Source organism: Fukomys damarensis, unplaced genomic scaffold, assembly GCF_012274545.1.
Source record: "Fukomys damarensis isolate Sample0158 unplaced genomic scaffold, DMR_v1.0_HiC HiC_scaffold_21, whole genome shotgun sequence".
NCBI lineage: Eukaryota > Metazoa > Chordata > Mammalia > Rodentia > Bathyergidae > Fukomys > Fukomys damarensis.
Window position 1 is genome coordinate 2520770 of NW_022900933.1, and position 22750 is coordinate 2543519.

Here is a 22750-nt window from a genome sequence, read left to right on the forward strand (position 1 = left end):
GACCGCGAGGCCGCCGCCGCCTGGGTTTGCTGTGTCACGTTTTCAGCTGCGAGGGGAAATCGAAAGTGGAAACCCGAGGGGCTTGACGAGCTTTAGGAAGGGGTTCGGTCCTTCGCCCTTGCCCCTGGAGGCACCGAAGCTTGGGTTCCGCGTCCGAAACCACGGCCGCTTTCGCGGGCGACGGGGCGCTGCTGACTCACAGGCCTGCCCCGCGGGGCGAGGGCCTCTCCCATCTGAAACGCTGGGGCTGATGCTTCCTTTCAGCTTTTCCTGTACAGATTACCTTACAGTCTCAGGCGCTGGGCTGCAGACGTGTAAGTGATTACCCAGGCACTTCACTGCTTCTGACATTCAGTGAGACAAATGAGGGTGCTGGAGTTGTACTTCTTAACCTGTTAGGCTTACTTCTTAGTTCAGCGTATTGCGTTTGTGAAGTCTTTCTTTCCTCCCGAGTCTTTGGAGTACCTGGTCAGTGAGTTCACTCTTGTTGGCTCTGCAACTCATTTTCCATGTGAAGCTAGAGTGATGCTTTGAACATTTAGATCACGTTGCCTCCCTGCTTAAACTCATTGCATTTAGAATAAAGCACTGCTCCTCACCATCCATTTACACCCACTGCAGCCTGAAAGGCCTGCCAGAGTTCTGCTCTGCTATCCCTTGCTGGCTTGGTACACTCTGTTCTGCACTCACCGTGCTCAGAATTTAGGTAGGTGGCCACCTTATTTCTGTGGCTTGTTAGAGCTGTGCTAGTTGCAACAGTAAGGTCTGTGTCAAATGCCAGGAAGACGCATTCCTATCTTGAATGGATGGTTCCTTGCCACTAAGTTCTGCCTGAAATAGACTCAGGTAGAACTGCCTTAATAGGGCTTTCTTTGATGAAGCGCTCTGTAGTAGTTTTATCATTTTACTGTTTTATTTATTTGGGGGTTTTGTTTTTGGGGACAGGATCTAGCTGTGTACCTTAGGCCAGCCTTGAATTTAGGCTGGAACTTCTGGTGATCCTCCTGCCTCAGGCAGTGTGCTGGGATCACACGTGTGCGCCACCGCGTGCCTGACCCATTGTATTTTCATTATCTTTTGTTTTAGTTCTGTATTTACACCTCGATCTGTGTCTGATTAGATTAAAAATGAAGTATTTCTGCAGTGATTGATATTCTATCTAAATAGGTATCAATCACCTGGGTGGTGGGGGCAAGGTCTTAGCCTTTCCAGGAAACATCCTTGACCCCCACCCTTACTGAAAATCCTTGTACCCTTGCTGTGTGACTTGCTCCCCCTTTTGACCGCCATCTAATCAGTATTACCTGGGTGACTGTACTTGTAATCCTGCTGGTTGGTCATGGTCTTGCCCCACCTCATGCCCACCTTGTAGTTTTCCATTGGGTCTTATAGTTTTGTCCTACTTTGTACCCGCCTCACCACATGGCATGGCTGTATAAAAACATCTTTGAGAAGTTGGGTGAGTGGGCAACCCACTTTCCATTCTTCTGTCTCTCTTAGAAGCTTTCTTTCCCTCAATAAATTTTTCCTACTCTTAACATTTTTTAAACTATTTAAAATGAAGTATTTCATTTGTAATGCTTTGTAAATAAAAGTGGGAAGGGGGTTGAAAGGAGGGGAATAGGAAAAATAGAAGCAAGATAATGTCATGTACGGGTACAAATTCTGTGGTGAATGTTTTGCTAAAAAGTATTTAATGAACGAGTAATTATCTTTTTATTCTCATTTAGTAACATATATAGTAGGTCCTTTTGTGGGGGACAGAGAGTCTGTGCAGTTCAAACTGACCTTGAACTATTAGACCGGGCTGGCTTACAACTTGCAATGATCCTCCTGCCTTAGCCTCCTCTGAGTACTGGGATTGCAGGTGTGCACCATCATGCCTGGCATAATAGGTACTTACTTAAAAAATAAGTGAATGTTAAAAAAAAATAAGCGAATGTTAATGCTTTGGTCAACATCCTTCAGTTAGCGGCACAGCTACAAATTTAAATGTTCTGAATGGGCTGGGGATGTGGCTCTGTGGTATAGCAGACGTCTAGTATGTGCCAGGCCCTGTTTGGTCTTCAGCACTGCAAAAAAAAAACAAAAACAAAACAAAAACACAAAATAAGTTTTGGCTTTTATTTTTCCCATTCCATCTTCATTTTAACCCCCCCCCCCATGACAGGGATGGAACTCAGGATTTTGCACTTAGCAGCAGGCACAGCACCACTGAGCTCCATCTCTGCCCACCACCACCACCTCCTTTTAGTTTAGTTTGTTTGTACTGTTTCTTTCCTGTGGTGCTGGGAATTGAACTCAGGACCTTGCACTTGCCAGGCAGGTAGGTGCCACTGAGCTACATCCCTGGCCCTTTAACTTTTTTAAAGCAGGGGATATAGCTCAGTGTCGCCACACCTGCCTGGCAAGAGCAAGATCCTGAGTTTGATCCCCTGTACCAGGAAAAGGAAAGTCTGGCATTTGGGTGTGCTGGCACGCGCATGTCATCTCAGCACAGGGTGAGGTGAGAAGATGGTTCGTTCAAAGCCAGCTTGGACAATATGGTGAGGCCCTCTCAAAAGAAAGGGGGGAAAATGGTTTTGCATCCTATATGAATGAGTTTTTGATCTATGATTTGGGTCTGTTACTTTGCGGTGTCAGAAATCTGAACGGTGTGACTTTGCTCAGCCACCTTTGAGGCTCTGACATGCTTCCTCTTCAAAGCATTTGTCCTTAGACTAGAACCTATCTCTGATGCTTAGAGCGTTTACAGCATAAAGCGGTGTGTATGCTTGTTACCATCAAAGACACATTGTAAGCTTGTTCTTGCCCCTTTCGTAATAGTATGACCTGTCAGCCTCCACATTCTCTCCCGATGGAAGAGTTTTTCAAGTTGAATATGCCATGAAGGCTGTGGAAAATAGCAGGTAAGAAACTGTTTTACTTGAAATTAATGTTTTAACCAGGTACTAAGCTTCTTTTATTTTGTATATTTTTAGTAATTAAGGTGCTTCTTTGACCCAAACTAGTATATGCCCTACAATAATCTCAACTTGGTCATTTCCAGTGTTCTTTCTTGGCCAGATCTTTCCCAGGAGCCCTAGTCCTGTATTTCTAGTCAGTCCCACTCACATACCCACGTCTAAAATCTAGTGCAGAAACCACATGCATAATTTTCTGTGCCAGCCCATTTTCCTTTTTGAAAGTCTGGATTTAGATCCTTTTCCTTGGCCCAGTTTGCGATACTGTCATCTTTTACTTCTCTTCCACCTTACGTTTTAAATGTCCTGTGCAGTTGTCCACAATTCATCTCCGCAGTTTCTTAAAAATGCTTCTCTGTGGATGCGCCCTTGCCTCAGAAGGCGTAGGATCACTAACTGCCTTTCCTGAGTGGTACGCGTCTCCTTTGTTCTTTTATTTTTTCAATAGTGAACTAAAATGATTTCTTTGTATCCCTCTACTGTCTTGGTTGGTAGCTGTTGACAAGTTTGGAGTCTTACTGAAGAATTTTATAGCCATGTCTACATTATTTCAGTCTGAAGCAGCTTTGGGATGAAGTAAAGGACTTTTTTACAGTTCCATTTTTTGGAGGGGGGTCATGCTGTGAATTCAGGGTAGGGCCTGTGTGTGCTGGGCAAGGCTCTGCCACAGAGTTATTCTCCCGACCCTTAGAGTTCTTTAATAACATCTCATTCAGGTTTCTTAGGGTTTTTTCCAGATTCATACAGGATATTTGGGCTGTTTTCTCATTACAGTTAAAACCTTTGGAATAAAGATAGAGCAGGAAAACGTTTTTAGAAGGTTGGAAAAGCACGTACAGCAAATGCTGCTTTCTCACGTTCTGAGTTTTTGTTGTTGGTGATGTTGTTTTGGGAGGTGGGTGTTGTTTAGTCCAGGCTGGCTTTGAACCCACTGTGTAGTACAGGGTAATTTTGAACTCACAGTCTTTCTTCCTCAGCCTTTTGATTGCTGGAATTACAGGCACATGCCGCCATGCCTGGCTCCATTAGTATTACTAATAATGGGATTTTTGTGAGGCTGGAGAGTTGTTTCTGCATGGCTGGCAGTAGCAAGCACAGAGCACTTAATAAATGTTCCTTACGTGCCATCTGGAGTGACAGAAGACACGTGAATTTCTAACAGTTTGTGGAATATTTTTAAGTTTTTTAGCAAAAATTACATTTTATTTTTTGGAATTTATAATGAAGGCAGTGTATTTTGTGTTTAAATGTAGTTTCACTGGTGATACTGATACTTAAAAGCTATAGTATCTGTATAATGGAAAAAAAGGATTTTATGCTGAAATGGTTTGTCATTGTCTGCAGAGGTGACAGAATTCAAATTTAAGAAAAAAGTAATCTCAGCAATTTGTTAGGCTGAGGCAGGAAGATTGCATGAGCATGAGGCCAGCATGAGGCAAGAGGAGACCTGATATTTTAAAAATTGGGGGCTTTGGAACAAGGATCTAGAGATACTTAGAGAAGTTACGGTTTTTTTCTTCCTTTGCATGTTTTGTATTTTCATTGATGTGAAAAACTTGTAAAAGAAATTTTTTTTTTTTTTTTTTTACCGGGGAAAGAACTCAGGCCCTTGCACTTTTGAGGCAGTTGGCGGAACCACTGAGCCAAATCCCTGGCCAAGAAATCTTGACTAAGAGAAATACTGCAGACGTATTTTGATGCCATCTGTAATTCTGACAGTGGTGGAGAGGCGATGAAGAACTACTCAGGAATTTACTATAAAACACCTTTCAGTATCATTTAAACAGTCACATGTAAGCAACCATAAGGAAGTGTTTCTAAAAACTGAAACCCTAAAAATGAGCTTCCCCTTGTGTATTTCTCGTTCGGTCCATGATGCTAACTTTTTGGTGCTGAGAAACAAACTTAAAATGTCGAGCATGATGAACATGTATGTCCTCTCTAGGTGTGTTTTTCACATTTTCACACCGCAGTTGGTTCAATCTGCAGTTGTACAGAAGATTAACTATATTTATAGTTGAAAGCTCTTTTTAGAAAATATTCTACAGGAGGGCTTAAGAACCTATCGTAGGTGTTTGCTGGCTGGAACCAACAGAATATTATGTCACTGATGTGCTTCTAAATTTTTGGCGTGAAAACTGAACCAAGGGCCTAGTGCTTGCAAGTGTTGCTGATCCCTGGGTCCTGCTGCACTTTTTCAGGCAGGTTGGTGTGTGCTGTGCTGTGCTGTGCTGTGCTGTGCTGGGGTGGAAGCCATGGCCTTGCACATGGTAAGCAAGCACTCTGCCACTGAGCTGCACCCCAGCCAACTGTGAATGACAGTAATACTGAGGGGGAAAAGTACAGGGTTGGGGATAGAAGTCAGTGGTAAACAAAGCACATACAAAGCATGCACAGAACCCTGGGTTCAGTCTGCAGCACCAAAAATTACAGCTTTAAACACAATTACATATTAGTAACATTTTGAATAAAAACTTTCATTCATTTAGATACAAAGTCTTGCTAGCCAGTTGAGGCTGTCCTTGAACTTGCTATGTTACCCAGTCTGGCCTCAAACTTGTGGCAGTCCTTCTGCCTCAGCCTCCTGAGTTGCTAGGGTTACGGGTGTGTGCCACCATGCCTGACACTTTTTTTGTTTTGTTTTGTTTTGTTCTGGGGAGCGGACTCAGGACCTTGTACTTGTGAGGCAGGTGCTAAATCCTGGCTTTTTTTTTTTTTTTTGAGACAGGATCTCACAATGCATTTTGAGCTGGCCTTGAACCTGTATAGCCCAGACTGGCCTCCAACTTGCTAGGCTCCTCCCTTCTCAGACTTCTGAGTACTGGGATTATAGGTGTGTCACATCATTCCAGCCCAGGTCTTTGTATTATGAAAATAATCTTGGCTTCATGGACTTCCTGAAAGTCTCAGGGATCCCACAGAGTTTCCAAAGTATAATTGAGAACTTTTACTTTAGAATTCATGAGGAAGATGCATTGGAATGATCAGAGGTGGTAGAGCTGAAGTTTAAGACACAGATAACTTTCTTGACTTCAGAGACATCAAGGCAGAAGTGCTCACTGGGTGTTGAGGTGGTGGTGAGGTTAAGAGTCATTGAGTGCGGGCTTCATGTACCAGGATGGATAAGCTGTATGAGCTTTGCCACTTTCTCGGGGCTTCTACCCAGAAAGCTGGTCAGAGTTTAAGCTGGAGCAAGGGGCCCCTGAATGCACTCAGGTGTGGAGGACAGGGTCTGAGGTTCTGCAGAACTGGCATGTGTGCTTGTTCATCCTGGGGAAGAAGCACTGTGGTCTCCTGAAGCCACTGGAGGCCTGTGACCAACAGTTTCTCCCCGCTTGCTGTAGATTATTATGATCACAAAAGAAAATCAGGCAAGAGATGAAGCTGACCAATTTAGAGAGGTAGACTGAAGAAGTGGAAAACATACTGTATAGTCCTAGAATTAATTATAAGGACCCGGATGCTGGTAAAGTTGTTAGAGAGGAAGATGTGAGTATAAGAAATTGTGAAGAGGGCCGGTGATTTAGCTCAGTGGTTGCGCAGCCTGCCTCACAAACACAAGGACCTGAGTTGAGCTGGATCCCCGGTACAAAAAAAAAAGAAAGAAATTGTGAAGAAAAAAATCAGTAGTAAATATCTAAGCATAGGAAATTAAGGAGAAAGTCAAGGATTAGAATTTGGTGATGCTATTACCCAAAAAAGTATTGAGATAATTTTACCAAAAAACTGTATAAACACTTTTTATACTTTCCTGATTTTTTTCCTGATCAGAATTATTACTATATTTACTTATTTACTTATTTATTTATTGAGATGAGGTCTCGCCATGTAGTTCAGGCTGATCTTGAACTCAGTATGTAGTCCAAGTTGGCCTCAAACTTGGAGCGATTCTTCTGCCTCAGCCTCTCAAGTACTGGGATTACAGGTGTACACCTGTATGCCTGGTCAGAATTTTATTAAAAAGGATAAAAAGTATAAATTCACATTTTAATCTTGAAAGAGCATTATATAAGTTCAGCAACTTCTACTTGAGGTTAAGATCTTTTATCTTATAGAACATTTTGTTATAGAATTACTAGAACTATGTTTATTACAGAAAAATTGGAAAAGAACAAAATGAAAAGAAAGAATAAACCATAATTCCTCCTCCCAGATTGGCCACCTTTTTGTTTTTACTTTGTATGTAGCCTATTTTCTGTTCTTTTGGATTTTTGAGACAGGGTCTTATTATGTAATTCAGAGTGGGTTTAAACTGTGTACCCCATGCTGGCCTCAAATTTGAAGGGATCCTTCTGTCTCAGCTTCTCAAGTATTGTGATTACAGATGTGTCACCATAACACGCTTAGTCTATCTTTTTAATGTATATTTTGTACCCTTTTAATTTCAGAGATTTTAATCTTTAAATTTTTATTAACACATTTGTTTGGTTTCTTTTTTTGAGACACGGTCTCCTTACGTGGTTGAGACTAACCTGGAACTCAATATGTAGCCCAGGCTGGCCTCAAACTCACAGCGATCCTCCTGCCTCAGCCTCCTGAGTGCTGGGATTAGAGGCATGTGCCACCACACCCAGCTACATGTGTTTTTATTTTTGAGACAGGGTCTATGTAGTACATGTTTGCTGTACATGATTATACTTATCCTGGGGAGTTAGTTCATAACATATCTTAATTATTTTTGTTTACTTTTTAAAATTAGTACATGTTTGCAGCACATAATGGTTACATTCCTTTTGTGGAGTTGGTACGTGCACATAATACATTTTCATTCTTTTGCCCCCTTCCTTTGCTACCCCACCTCCAACTCTTGGTCCCCCTTGCCTTTTACCACAGATCCATCTTCTTTTTCCTGTTATCTCTTGTATCTTCTAATGGATATCTTTATAACATGACTAACTTGACAGACACTGCCATATTTTGTAGCTTAGCACTGTTAAGATGTTTTTGGTCAGTTGATATGATAGATTTTTTTTTTTAATGTGATAGACTTTTGAGAAATGTTAAAAATTTTTTACATAGATCTAATTTACTTTAAAAATTTTTTTTAGATCTTTAAAAATTTTTTTTAGATCTAGTTTTTAAATGTCTTAATTTAGTTGACATGCTTTAAATGTTACCCATTTTATGATTTGTTTTATTAGGAACTTTCTTCTATTTTTAGTTAAAAAAACAACTTTCTCTTTGTTTCAGTACAGCTATTGGGATCAGATGTAAAGATGGTGTTGTCTTTGGGGTAGAAAAATTAGTTCTTTCTAAACTTTATGAAGAAGGTTCCAATAAACGACTTTTTAACGTTGACCGGCATGTTGGAATGGTAAGATCACATTTTAAAATATTTCTTTTTGTCCAATTTCTGAAGTAACTGTAATACAGTAAAATGTGATTTTAAGAACTCATTTATTACATTAATGTTGAGGCACTGTATCATTGAGCAACTAGAAAGACAATCAGAATGAATGAGTTACTAGGTTTAAGAAAGGTTAATTGGCTCATAACCTGATTGATGACAGATGTGGAAAATCAGGTTACCTTAAGGAAAGGTAACCAGGAATGGGGAGGCCAGGAATGGTAGCGCATACTTGTAATCCTAGCATGCAGGAGGCTAAGGTAGGAGGATCACGTGAGTTTGAGGCCAGCCTAGGCTGAACAGTTTTTGGCTGGCCTGAACTACATGTGAAAATACTCTGTCTCAAAAAAACAAAAGGAGAGGCTGAGGAATGGGGAGTATATAGAAAATGAGATCATAACTACATGGATCATCTGTGGAGGTGATAAGTGCTTAAGAGTCCAGAGAATCTAGGTTTTTGAATCTTTTGTGGGGATCACTGTGAAAGCAAAGATGTTATACTCCGAAAACATGTACATTAAGGTAGAGCACCAGGAATGTGTGTCTGAGCTATCTGAACAACTGCTCCACGCAGGCACACACCGAGCCATCAATACACCGCTGGTACATACAGTACTGAAGTCACCCTGTGTAGATGGCAGACTTCCTTCAGGAAGAACTACCGTAAGGAAACGGGTTTCTAATTCTACGTGGAAAGTCAAGGAAGAAAAGAGAACCCTGTGCTAGTACCGTGCTGTGAACTCCACATATATTATTTCATCCCAACCGCCAAGGTTAACCCCATTTTTACCGCAGACAGATGCACAGCTGGGGAGGGGGTTCAAGCCTGGATTTCCTATTCAGATCCCATTCTGTAGCCTCACCTTGTAGGACCTACTTCATTTGCTGAAAGATTTGCAGCTTTTAAATGAGATGCAGTTTACATAAACACAAAAAGAATCGGTGAAATATAAGTGATTATATTTTCTGAACAGAGTCTCTCCTGACAAGATTTATTATTGCCAGTGAAACTGGTTTTTTTGGGGGGGCGGGTACTGGGGATTGAACTCATGACCCTGCACTTGCAAGGCAGGCACGGTGCCACTGAGCTACATCCCCCCCGACTGAAACCGATAGGTTTTGATGAAACTTGCCAGACTGTAACCTAGCTTGTCTGGAGGTAAATTTAAAGCCAGGAAATCTACAATATTCTTTCTTTATACTTGGAAATTGATTAAACATTGAACTCAAAGGGTTAGAGAAAATTAAGGCTTACTGTCCTCTCCACAGTTCTCATCTTCAAAGCGATTGGAGAATTATTACACTTCAGTCTAGTGGTGCTTACTTTATACAGTTGTGAAGTTCAGATTAATTATGTAAAACGCTTCACATTCAGTGAGTGCTCAGTGTGTGTGAGGAATTCTGCCACTAGGGGAAAAGGTATTTAAAGATCCTATACCACTTTTAAATTCTGTAAATGTAATCTAGCAGTTTTCTGTTTGTGGCTTCTGTAGCTTAAAAATGCCTTATGTCTAATGTTTTATAATTAGGTCCAAATGACTTAATCTTTACGTTTTAGGAACAGTAGCTGTTTAGGAAAAAAAAATACAGTGAAAAGAATATATTTTAAAAGATTATAAAAGTTGTGTTTGCTGATATGTTCATTGCATAACTTTCTACACTTTGGAATCAGGTCAGGTGCTGCCACCCGTAGTCACTTTTCCATATTGGGGTTTTTTTGTTTTTTGAGACAAGGTCTCACTGTGTAATTCAGGTTGGCCTTGAACTGAATGCAGTCCTGACTCAGCCTCCTGAATGCTGAGATTATAAGCATGCACCACCATGCCTGGCATTGTGTATAGATTCCCCCCCCCACACTCTGTACTGGGGATCAAACTTAGACTTTTGCACTTGAGGCAAGCAGTGGAACTATTGAGCCAAATCCCTGGCCTTCCATATAGATTTTGCATAGTACAACTTTATTAGTTTCTTAATTTTTAAATTTTATTGCGTATGTCACTATATTGTCCAGGCTAGTCTGAAACTCGATTCTCCTTCCTCAGCCACCTGAGAGTGTGATTACAGAAATACACCACAGCTTCTCAGAGGTTTGATGGCACTGAAAGGAATGTAGTAAAATAACTGAATGTGAAACTGACTTCTTTTCTTCCAAATTTAGAATATCCCCACTACCTATAATCTCCCTGATGCACTGTGGTTTATTAGTTAACAGGCCAAAAATCACCTGTATTTGTGCATTTTAGACCAAAACTTAATAATTTTTTGAATATAAAACTATTTAAATCAATCTTCTTAGATTGAGTGGTGACTGGGGAGACTTCTTAATATGACTGAGATGAGACAGTCATATTTGTGTACTTTTGTTCTGCAACAGGAATGTGCTTATTAAATTGGTACTTTTTTTTTAGGCAGTAGCAGGTTTGCTGGCAGATGCTCGTTCTCTAGCAGACATAGCAAGGGAAGAAGCTTCCAACTTCAGATCTAACTTTGGCTACAACATTCCACTCAAAGTAAGTTGATAACATATTGAAGAACTTCAGCAGTACTGTTGCAGAAATAGATTGATAAGCTCTTCTTCTTCCTCATAGCATCTTGCAGACAGAGTGGCGATGTATGTACATGCTTACACACTCTACAGTGCTGTGAGACCATTTGGCTGCAGGTAGGAACACTGTGTGTGATGCTCAAAAGTCAAAGCTGCACTTTAGGTGTCTATCCTTCCTCAGCATATTAGCCCTTTCCATATACTTAAAAAGAAAGTCTAAGAAATATAGGGCAGATATTAAGAGTGTACATAAGAACCATTTGAATAGTGAAAGGAACGGTACAAATTCAAAGTGACGTAAAACAACAAACTGACTTTTTAATCTGATGGCAGTTAATTCTCTGGCATTAATTCCTCGATCATCTCAGGAAACTAAGCTGACAATAGCACATGTGGATGTTAGGTAGTAGCTAATTCTACTTCAGTATTAATTTCACAGTACTTTTAAGCACTCAGGTAAAATGCTTTTAAATGGAATTCATTAGTAATGAAGCCATACAAGATTAATTGATTTTCTTCACAGGAAGAAAATCTATTGGTAAGGTGAGGTGCTAGTATTCTCACTTTTGGGGTAAAGTGGGGTTCAACTACATCAAGACCTGGAAAGGGATTTCTAAATACAGCTTCTGCAAGGAGCTGTGTCATGCCTAGATTTTCCTGAGAACTCTTGAACTAGTCAGTCCATCATGCTTGGTCAAAACAAAGCACTGTTCAGTATCTCAGTGCTTAGCTCTAGTCCTACCTTTGATTTTATAGTGAACTATATTAAAATTACTGATAGACATATATTTTTAAAAACCTGAATTTTATTGTGCTGGCACAAGGGTGGACCTGATTATTAGTTATTGCAGTTACTCTGAAAAACTCTTCTTTGACTATGTAAAATACCTTTCACTTTTCAACTAAGCTGTGTGGATACCAGTTAATTTTCTATTTTTCAGGCAGTAAGAACATGAGTCAGTCATAGATGTGATTATGTAGATGAAGAAAACCTTAGAGGTGATAGACAGCACTATGTCCTGAGTATCCTGGTGCAACAGACTCAGAAATGATCTTTCCCTTGAGAGGTGGCAGTGAAGTGTTGTGAGGTGTAGGCAGAATGGATGAAGAATATTTCCAGCAGAGAGATGGAGGAGAACCACACAGCATTCAAATATGCAAATTTAGGCAAGTATATTGCTCTGCAGAGATCAAGGGTTAGAATTGCTAGTTCACATAGGAAGAAGCCAGAAAATACACAAGTACACTGCATGGTAAAGAGTTTCATTGAAGGCAATGGTGAAGGGTTTAAATCCCAGCACTCAGGTTGAGGCAGGAAGATCACCACAAGCTCTATCCAGCCTGAACTACGTAGGGCTATCTTGTCTAAAACAAACAAAAAAAAGTTGAAAGGTTTCAAAGTGATGGACAGTCAGTTACATAATCTGAAAGGCATGTCTCATAGCATTCTGGAAAAAGGAAAGGAGCAGTGGAAATGGTGAGGAGAGGGTAATTATCTGTTAAAATATTTCCCACGTGTGAAATTACATGTAAGATCATGCTGATTTCTCTAAAGCAAACACATCACAATTTCAGAAAATCCGTTCCTATGATCTAATGATCATTTTATATCTTGATTTTAATTTGAGCATTGAAAACATAGTAAAACATTTTTTACTGCAGAAAAATGATTGGAGGAATACTGGAGAACAGAAAAAGGCTGCCAAGGGTTCAGTTTCCCTTGATTTTGTTCATGCCTTTACTTAGGTTTTCTCATCAGTGGTGTTTTCTGCTTATCCTTACTCCACACTGCTGCCTCCCAAGGATAATTTCATCAGGAAGTTTAATTCTAAACAAAAATGACCACATAAATTTTGATGGTATTTACTATGGACTTTTACTTGAAACATACATATTATATATGATACATAGTTTATCTTAGAAACTGTAATTGCTTCTTATCACTTTTTGTGTGTGTGGTACCGGGGATTGAACTCGGGACTTTGCACTTGCCAGGCAGGTGTGGTGCCACTGGGCTACATCCCTATCCCTAAGAAAAGTGTGTTTTAAACTCCTCCCTTTTCTGCAGTTTCATGCTTGGGTCTTACAGTGGGAATGATGGAGCACAGCTGTACATGATCGACCCATCAGGTGTTTCATATGTAAGTGGTTTTGGATTATCCTAAATTCTTCTGTATTTTAATAGTATCTTATTAACATTTCTCTCATTTTAATTATATGTAACTTAAACTAATTAGAGGCCAGGGGTTTAGCTCAGTGGTTCTGCTGCCTGCCTTGCAAGTGCAAGCACCAGAGTTGGATCCCCGTACAAAAACCCTGATTTGAAGAATGTTTTCTTGTTTAGTTTTTCTTTGTTTTGGGTACTGGGGATGGAATTCAGGACCTTGCAATTGGCAGGCAGGTGCAGTGCCACTTGAGCCACATCCCCGGGCCACGTTTTATTAAAATCACCTATGAATGTGACTGAGGAAAAATTTATGGCTCTCAATATTATTTATACATACTACATAGTAAATATATTTTGAATGTGATTTTTAACTACTGTGAGTATCAGCTGTGTCTTTAAAACAGTATATCTTAGAAACATGTATGTGCAAAGCCTGGAGTTTGAACCCCAGGACCACTGAAGGTGTGGGGGGATAAAGGTTCTTCTAGAATGAAGCTTGTATTTCAACTTTTTTGAGCTCCTATACATACATGAGAGGTGTCTGAATATATTTGCCATACTTGATTTTGAGTCATTTAACACCTTATCATTAACTTTTATATAGAAATTGATCATTAAATGATATTGGATAAATATTAACTGAATGATTATGTGGTTTTTTTATCCTTTTTAATAGGGTTATTGGGGCTGTGCTATTGGCAAAGCCAGGCAAGCTGCAAAGACAGAAATAGAAAAGCTTCAGGTAAGATATATTTAATGCTTGAGTTTTCTACAAATGTAGATTTAGCACCACAGACTAAACAACTTCATATAAGGATGTAGTGTAGCTTTTTGAGCAGTTTTCTGAAGCTGGTAAGTGGCCAAGTAAAAAAACTGATGGCTGTTAAAGATCTTCAGTGCAGAAAAGTACAAAACAACTAAGTCCATTCAAGGCTCCCCAACTTTAAAATTCTGCATTCATGTTAGAGAATCAACTGCAATAAAAAGTGTTTTTCCCATGTCATTTCTTTGGGACAGATTTTATGTCCTCTGAGCTTTACATTACATGTCTACCTATGCTTGAGTATTTACTTTGTTCCTAGTAGACAAAGCATGAAGCTTGTCCTGTTAGAACTACCCATTGTTCCCCAAAAGCAAGAAATTCAGCTTTTTTTGATGGGGCGGTACCAAGGATTGAACTCAGGTCCTTGCATTTGCAAGGCAGGCAGTGGAACCACTGAGCTAAATCCCTGGCCCTAGAAATTCAGCTCTTAATTTGCTTAAAAGCCCAGCTTTCCTTTAGCAGTAACAAAGTCTTTGCTTACCAGAAATTTGCCTAAAGTCAAATAAAACTAACCAGAGTTAGGGGTTTTAGACTTTGTTTTTTTGAGACAGGGTCTTGTGATGTAGTTCAAGCTGGTCTTGAACTGTGTAGCCCAGGCTGACTTCAACTTGTGGCGGTCTGCCTGCAAAGATAGTGTTTTCAAGCTTGCCTAATATCTTTGTACAATGCAGTTAATTCACTAAATGTAAACCCCGACTAGTAAGGGCAAAAATTTTTTTGTTCCCTTCAATTCTAATATGAAAACTGTACATATGAGAAGATGTAAGATTATGATACCCTCTAGACTGTTACTTTGCCATATTTTCCCTCTGAGCTTTTTGAAACAAGTTGCAGACATGACACTGCTTCAGTATTCACCACCAGCCTCAATCTAGCACTCTTTTGTCATTTTTCTAATATCGTCAAGGATTTTTAAAAATTCAGTTTATTGGTACAATTACGTTTTTGTTTTCTTTTGTTTTTTTGGTACTGGGGATTGAACTCTGGTCCTTGTGCTTGCAAGGCAGGCCACTGAACCACTGAGCTAAATCCCCAGCCCGGTACAATTACTTTCATCATAAGGAATTTACACGTATACATGATATATCCTGATTCATCTTTCAGCGCCACTGACACTGAGCTAAATCCCCAGCCCGGTACAATTACTTTCATCATAAGGAATTTACACGTATACATGATATATCCTGATTCATCTTTCTCCCCTCCCTTCACCTCCCTTTCCCTCATTTACAAAAGCTTCTCAGATCTTTTAATTTACCCACTACCCTTCCCATTATTTTAAAAGTCCACATCAGCTACCTTCAGTATTTATTTCCTTGGATTAGTATTCTTAAATTCAATGCTTTAACTTCTGTTATTGTTCTTCTGGAGACGGATTTGCGCATCAAGACTTCACAATAAAAGCTTAACTGGGCATGGTGGTACACCTGTAATCCCAGCACTTGGAAGGCTGAGGCAGAAGGATCATTGTGAGTTTGAGGCCAGCCTAAACTGCATAGTGAGATCCTGTCCTCACTGGGACATAAATGTTGGGCATGGTGGTGCACATTTATAAGCCCAGCACTTGTCACCCTCAACATGAGGCCAGCCTGAACTACACACACAGACCATGTCTCAAACCAAAACCAAAGCAAAACAAAAAAATGGCTATTGGAAAAAAGTACATCCTGATCACAGGCCCAGCCTGGGTAACTTAGCAAAATTCTGCCTCAAAATAAGAAAGTGCTGGGGATGTAGTTGTCTGTGAAGGCCCTGGGTTTAATCCCCAGTAACATCCCTGTCTACCCCGACACATGTACCAAGACAGTCAGATTTCTTCACCAATTTTCCTAATTGGGGCCCGCCTATGAATAACAGAGGGCTTTGGATCTTTAAAAAAAAAAAAAAATGGGTTTTTTTTGTTTTGTTTTTGGTACTGGGGATTGAACTCGGGTCCTTTGTACTTGTGAGGCAGACGGCGGAACCAATGAGCAAAATCCCTGGCCCATGGATCTTTAAAATTTTTAATGCAAAATTAGTGATACAAGGATTATTGAGAGTATCTGTTTTGACATTTTAATTTAAAAGTGTTAAACTATGAATCAGAGGGCTGGGAATTTAACTCAGTGGTTCCACTGCCTGCCTTGCAGCACAGGTCCTGAGTTTAATCCCTGGTACCAGCAACAACAACAAAAAAACAAAAACCCACAACTATGAGTTAGAACACTTAGGTTCTGGTACTTTTTGGATTTTGTGTTGTTTTTCCTTGGTTTTAGATCTAAGACTGCCTTAGGAGCTTGGGTTATTAATAACTAGTTGTTAAGTTATTCAAATGGTAACTCATGAAATTTCGACTCAACATTACTTTTTATAGATGAAAGAAATGACCTGTCGTGATGTTGTTAAAGAAGTTGCAAAAATGTAAGTTAAAACTTGCTTATCATCCATACCACACTTAAACTTTCAATATAAATTGTAAGCATTGTTTTGTTCTATTTTTAGAAGATGAATCATTAAGGAGAATGTGTTTCTGTTGTTTTGGTGGTGGGGACTGAACTAGGCCCTGGGCATGCTCAACGTGCTCTACCTCCAGCAGCAGTTATCACTAATTCAGTTGGTTATATTTTTTAGTCACAATAAATGGGATGGGAAAATTTAGATTTGGAGAAATTAATTGGAGTTGGAAGAGTATCAGGTTACAGTGGATTGTTAGGAGTTCCAAAAGTTCCAGTAATAGTTAATATTAGATTGCCTTCAAGAAACTTTACACGCTTGTAATCCCAGCACTCAGGAGGCTGAGGCAGGAGGATCACTGAATTTGCAGCCAGCCTAGGATACATAGTGAGTTCAAGACCAGTGTGAACTACATAATGAGACTGCCCTCCCCCCAAAAAAAGCCTACAAACTTTATCTTTGCATTTGTTGTGGTTTAGAGCTCATTATTTCTACAAAGTCCTTGAAGTTGCCTCATTTGTATAATGTGTTTCTTCGGGAAAGACTTACTTTCCAAGTTTATCATGAAAGCTCTCTTTTAACAAGAAGAGTAGTATTTCAAAACTTAAAAGCAGCTTCTAAACTGGGCACAGTGGTACACTCTTATAATCTCAGCATTCAAGAGGTGGAAACAGGCAGATCATGAGTTCAGAATTTGCCTGGACTATACAGCAAGACCCTATCTCAAAAAACCAAACCAGGGCTGGGGATTTAGCTCAGTGGTGCCCCCCGACTGCCTTACAAGCACAAGGCCTGAGTTCCATCTCCAGTACCAAAACAAAACCCCAAACCAAAACCCAAATCTTAACAAGCCAACATAAAACAAAGGCTAAGAAAACCAAAGTAATTTCTATTTCAGGTATATAAGTTAAGGCTGCCTGCAAGGACCTGAGTTCTACCCCCCCAAAAGTAACGTTTTAAAACTAGTAACAGCAAAAGTCAGTAAACTTGGGTAATTTTACCAAAATAATAATTCTAGATCAAAAAATGGAGTGGCATTTTGTATTTTAAAAGTTATCACAGGCTGGGTGTGGTGGTGCACACCTATAATCCCAGCACTTGGGAGGCTGAGACAGGAGGATCGCTGTGAGTTCGAGACCAGCCTGAGCTACAGACATAGTGAGTTCTAGGTCAGTCTCACTACATAGTGAGACCCTGTCTCAAAAAAACAAAAACAAAACAAGTTATCACAGTCCAGAGCTTTCACAGTACCTGAATTCTACACCATAGTTCTGCTGCCTCAGCTTCCTGAGTGCTAGAATTACATGGGTGTGCCACCATGTGTGACCTGTATCATCATTTTAAAGAACAGCCAGCATGTTACTCAGAGTATAAGACATAGATAGACAAAATGAGTCTCATTTACCAAGAAGAAACAAAAGGTCAAAACTTTAATAGAAATAACTATGCGATCAGTAAGAAGTAACATTAGGACTGCTTAAGTATCATTGAGGGCCAGGGATTTAACTCAGTGGTGCCACCACCTGCCTTGCAAGCACAGGGTCCCGAGTTTGATCCCCAGTACCAAAAAACAAAAAAGTACCCCTGAATTATACCACAGTTTAACATAATAAACTAAATAAGATTCTTTTAGAACCAGGATTTTGAAGTTTCGGAGTCAGCCCTTGCCCCCTTTTTTTATTTAGGTATGATGGTTGACCTGTGTAGGTCTTAGCCATCATTTATTTAAGACACTTTCCAGCAAGGCTTTAGCAGATGCTGCAGTGGCAAGTGTGGTGACGTACGCCTTAATCCCACCACTTGAGGGTGAGGCAGGAGGATCACCTTGAGTTCAAGAAGGCCAGCCTGAACTACATAGCAAGACTCTCTCAAAACAGCAGAAGATCCTCCAAAAGTAAGGTGTGCAAGGTAGTGGTAAAACTTTTAACACTTAACTGATAGTTTTTTTGTTTTACTTACCAGTGCTGCCTTGTTTCAATTTATAATGTACTACAATATGGAAAGCCAAGTTAGGTGGCATATAGTTATAAAATAGAAAACTAGAGTACCAAAATCAGATAGTACTCAGGACCCTGTGCTTGTGAGGCAGGCAGCGGAACCACCGAGCCCCCAGCCCAATTAGTTCACTTTTAAAGTAATCTTTATTATCATTATTATTATTATTATTTTTGGTACTGGGGATTGAACTCAGGACCTTGCGCTAGCGAGGCCGGCACTGGAACCACTGATCTAAATCCCGACCAATCTTAATTCTTCAGTTGAGACAAAATGCAAAAAACTATAGTCAAAGCAGGCTTCAGACTTGCGGCAAGGGTCATTGGACTCAGGTTTGGGTGCTGGGAGTACAGATGTGCACTATCAACCCTGCCACCAGGGATCAAACTCCGGACCTTGTGCTTTGGAGGCAGGCAGTAGAACCACAGCTAAATCTCCAGCCCATTTAATTGGTTTTTAAAGTATTTGTTAAGAGGAAAATAAAATCCTGAAAAGGCACATTTTATAGTATCTTTTTCCCATTTCAATCTATGTTCCTTCCCAGATGTCTTAGCTTTTTAAATAATACATCAAAATAAACAACTTGAGTTCTACAAAATAGTATTTCTAGGGAGCACACATACTCTTTTGTATTTCATTGTCTTTTTTTTGTTTATAATAAATAGACTTGAATGTGTATGTTAACTGCAACTTATATTAAGGATGAAAATTCTTAATACTGACGTATGAGTTTGGAGGTGACCAAATAATTTGTCCTTTTCTGTTCTAGAATTTACATAGTACATGATGAAGTTAAAGATAAAGCTTTTGAACTAGAGCTCAGCTGGGTTGGTGAATGTAAGTTATTTTGTATGTTCATCTGCTCTAGGACTCATCTGTGCTGCTCTTAGTTTACTACTGATTCCCTTTTAAAACAAAACCAAAGTGGAATACCAGGTAATCCAGTGAGGATGAAGCACTGCTTAATAAGTAACTGAAATTATAAACAACTTATTTCTTGAATTACCTCCTGTAACAACCATTATGAGGGTTTTTTTTGGTACCAGGAATCAAACTCAGGACCTTGCACTTACTTGTGCACCAGACACAGTGCATTGAGCTATACCCCCAGCCCTCATTACATGGTTTTAAAAAACAGCTGAGAAATCATGTTTTCTTTTTAGCATGGTTAACTATTATTTCTAAAATCTAATCAATACTGTGAAATTAATGCTCAAGATTTATAAATCATAATTTACTCTTCATCTCTAAAAGAGGTTACCTTTGGCACCTTTCATCTCACACAGAAGGCATCTAGTTATATTACTCATAGTGTGTTTACAACCTTAGACAAATCCTAACTGTAGATTAGGTAGATTGTATGGTACTATAGATCATAGTCTCCCTTTTTTTGTTTTTTTTTCGGTACCGGGGATCGAACTCCGGTCCTTGTGCTTGCGAGGCAAGTGGCAGAACCACTGAGCTAGATCCCCGGCCTCATAGTCCTTGTTTTTAATTCACTTAAATATGTCTTAAATTATAGTAATCCTTGTTTTTAATTCACTTAAATATGTCTTAAATTATAGTAACAAAAGGAAGACATGAAATTGTTCCAAAAGATATAAGGGAAGAAGCAGAGAAATATGCTAAGGTAAGCCACAGCATAAGAACTCTAGCCAAAATCACAAAAGTTACACAGGACACCTGTGACAGTTTACGACTTGAATGTTTATAAATGGGGGATTTGGTGAATTCAGTAAAAAGGAAATTTGGTTGACTTTTACTAAATAAGAATTGTAGTTAGGGATAAAGTTGCCCTGACTTGAACAAATACATGATTTGGTGAAAGTTTCAAGTTTTTCATTTGTGTATCATTTGTGTATATCTGACTGTATCTGTTAAGGATATACCAACTGGTTACTACAGATACTTTATTATCCTTTACTTGGATATTGTAAGGCATTGTTCATTTTCTAGTTGTAAATAAAAGTATTGCTAATGAGCAGCACTTAATAAATTCAGGTGGCTGTAAATTAATTTAAAACCTTTTCTCCTAACAGGAATCACTGAAGGAAGATGATGAATCAGATGATGATAATATGTAACATTTACTCCAGCATCTAGTCTGCTTTACATTTCTACAGTCCCTTGTAACTACTTAGCCCCTGGATTATACATATCCACTGCCCGATTTTCATTAAAGTTTTGTCCTGTAACAAGTGAAGTTTGGTTGATATGTGTTTGACAGAACTGGGGATAACTGGGGACATAATATTACAGACTTAACGCCTTGAACAGATACATCCCAACTAATTTTACTTATGAAATAACTGAAACTGTTGCCCACTTTCAGAATTTGTTAAATGGTGACTAGTCAGACAATCAGCCTTTAATGTGCAAGCAAAAAGTTGTTCTCAATTTCACAAGTTTCAGTTACAGGTGAGGACCGTGGAATGTAACTGGATCCTTGGGCAGTGTACTCACCACAAAACTTGACATTGGAGTATAGCTCACTGCCATTGGAAGGTGAGGCCTGGTCAGAACAGGAGGGTCACTGGGGAAATAAGAGGTATATTCTTGTCTCTGGCTCTTCTTCTCTGCTTCCTGCCCATCATGGTAAGAACAGCTGTCTTCTACCTGGCCCTCTGCCAGGCCATCTTTGCAGGGGTGTCAGCCAGCCACAGACCAAACCCACTGAAACTGAGCCAAAATACACCTCTCTTTAAGTTGCCTCTATTGGGTAATTTTACCCAGGGAAAGGAAAGGCTAATAAAGAGTCTGTTTTTTTCTCTTTTCCTTTATTATTGTGAGGAGTAGTTTCAAGGATCGATAGTTTCTATTGTGTCGCTTAAACATGTTTTGATCTATAAAATAAAAAATACAAAAAAATAAATTTAAATAGCCTTTAGGTCCAAACTAATGGGCTGGGGGTACAGTTCAGTGGTAGGAGTGCTCGCTTGCTTAGCCTGTGTAAAGCCCTAAGTTTGTGCCCCACATGCACAAACGTGTCTGTGAAAGTGCTATGTAGTGAAAACTGTTCCTACATGACTAAGGCCTAAAAGAACAGGTGTCATAACCTGCACAGCAATACTCACAGCAGAAATAGATGATGTGAACTCTGGCCAAGTACACATACATTATTGGGTTTATGCCTATATTACTCCATTCAGCTGCTACCTTCTCATAAGAAGGTATTGGTTACTGAGTTGAGCTGCAGAGTATTACTGGACTTTGAGCATCTGTGTAGTTAAAATGGCAAATCATTATATTTGAATAGCTAACTAGGATACAACTGTAAACCAGTATATAACAACACAGTGAAAAGCTTTTTATAACTGATACATAACAAAGATCAAAAAAGTTGGCTTTGGGAAATTATCTAAACGATACTAAATGTTTATTTTTTATTTTCAGAGATCACTATGTCTAAGCTAGTCTATGGTCAATCATATATTAAAGTTCTAAAGTTTGACTAGCACATGAATCATGTGTAACTGTGCTGTTGTTGTGACTATTCTTAAGTTCCTGTCTCTAACCCTCTTATTTAAAATAAGACTGAAGGGCTGGGGACCCAGGTTCGATCTCTGGTACCATAAATAAATTAAAAAAAAAAAAAAAAGATTGAAGCCAGACATGACGGGTGCACCTGAAATCCTAACACTCTGGAGGCTGAGGAAGAGGAACTGCTATGGGTTTCACATAGTGATAGTTCAGTGACAGGATGGACTACATAATGTAGTGAGACCCTGTCTCAACACGAAAGCCTGGTTCTAAACGTAATTGTGGGCTGAGGATTTAGCTCAGTGGTTCCACCGCCTGCCTTGCAAGCATAAACCTCCTGAGTTTGATCCCTAGTATCAAAATAAAAAAATAATAAAACCTAATTTTGAGCAACTAAGCCAATTATAGCTATTGCAGATGCCATAATACCTGATAAATATAAAGCTAAGCAGTAATAACTAGCTCCATACAGATATTAGAAAAAAGATTTGCATATATACTGAAGATTAATGGGTATGCAAGATTAATCTAGCTTCAGATAAACTGTTATACTGTGACATGAATATAAAATTTACTGTAAGATTAACAGTACCTAGACTTGGGGATTTATTTACCTCAGTGGTTCCGCCACCTGCCTCGCAAGTGTAAGGTTCTGAGTTTGATTCCTGGTACCAAAAAAAAAAGTACTTTATTGCTATATAAGTCATCTTGATCCTGGTACCTAAAAAGAAAAAAAAAAAAAGTTTTAAAGAACAAAGTTTTCCTTTGGCTGTTCTACATAACAAAATGAATTCTGGAGTACAAAAGCACTTATCTGATTAGACTGTCATCCATTTGCTTGTATTTCTATCACAAGTACACCTTAAAAATAAAGTCACAGGTCATCAATCTTTAACTGAAACATTAGAATCTTCATATAAGCAGCAAATTAAGATTATACATGTCATTTTATGCTGACAAGCAACCCTCAAATGAAAATGCTCATGTACAGTAACTC

General features: G+C 39.3%; 1 protein-coding gene and 1 long non-coding RNA gene across 6 annotated transcripts in view; one reads left to right on the forward strand and one right to left on the reverse strand.

Annotated features, from left to right (window-relative positions):
- Positions 1–20474, forward strand: part of Psma3 (proteasome 20S subunit alpha 3) — a 20764-nt gene extending 290 nt beyond the window's left edge. Inside the window, exons 2-11 of one of the 2 annotated variants that reach the window (XM_010641438.3) lie at positions 2827–2909; positions 8154–8277; positions 10719–10820; positions 10899–10972; positions 12924–12996; positions 13699–13764; positions 16199–16245; positions 19043–19110; positions 19839–19903; positions 20313–20474. In XM_010641438.3, coding sequence (XP_010639740.1) covers positions 2827–2909; positions 8154–8277; positions 10719–10820; positions 10899–10972; positions 12924–12996; positions 13699–13764; positions 16199–16245; positions 19043–19110; positions 19839–19903; positions 20313–20357 — 747 coding nt within the window. In that variant the 3' untranslated portion in view covers positions 20358–20474. Of the gene's footprint in view, positions 1–2826; positions 2910–8153; positions 8278–10718; positions 10821–10898; positions 10973–12923; positions 12997–13698; positions 13765–16198; positions 16246–19042; positions 19111–19838; positions 19904–20312 lie in introns of those variants that run through there. The other variant, XM_019210199.2, reaches the window with a different exon arrangement.
- LOC104874406 overlaps positions 1597–22750 on the reverse strand; it is a 32354-nt gene continuing 11200 nt past the window's right edge. For 2 of the 4 annotated variants that reach the window (XR_004518308.1, XR_004518306.1), the window contains exon 3: positions 20360–22614. This is a non-coding gene — a long non-coding RNA (uncharacterized LOC104874406). Of the gene's footprint in view, positions 2073–20359; positions 22615–22750 lie in introns of those variants that run through there. The other 2 variants (XR_004518307.1, XR_783719.2) reach the window with 2 other exon arrangements.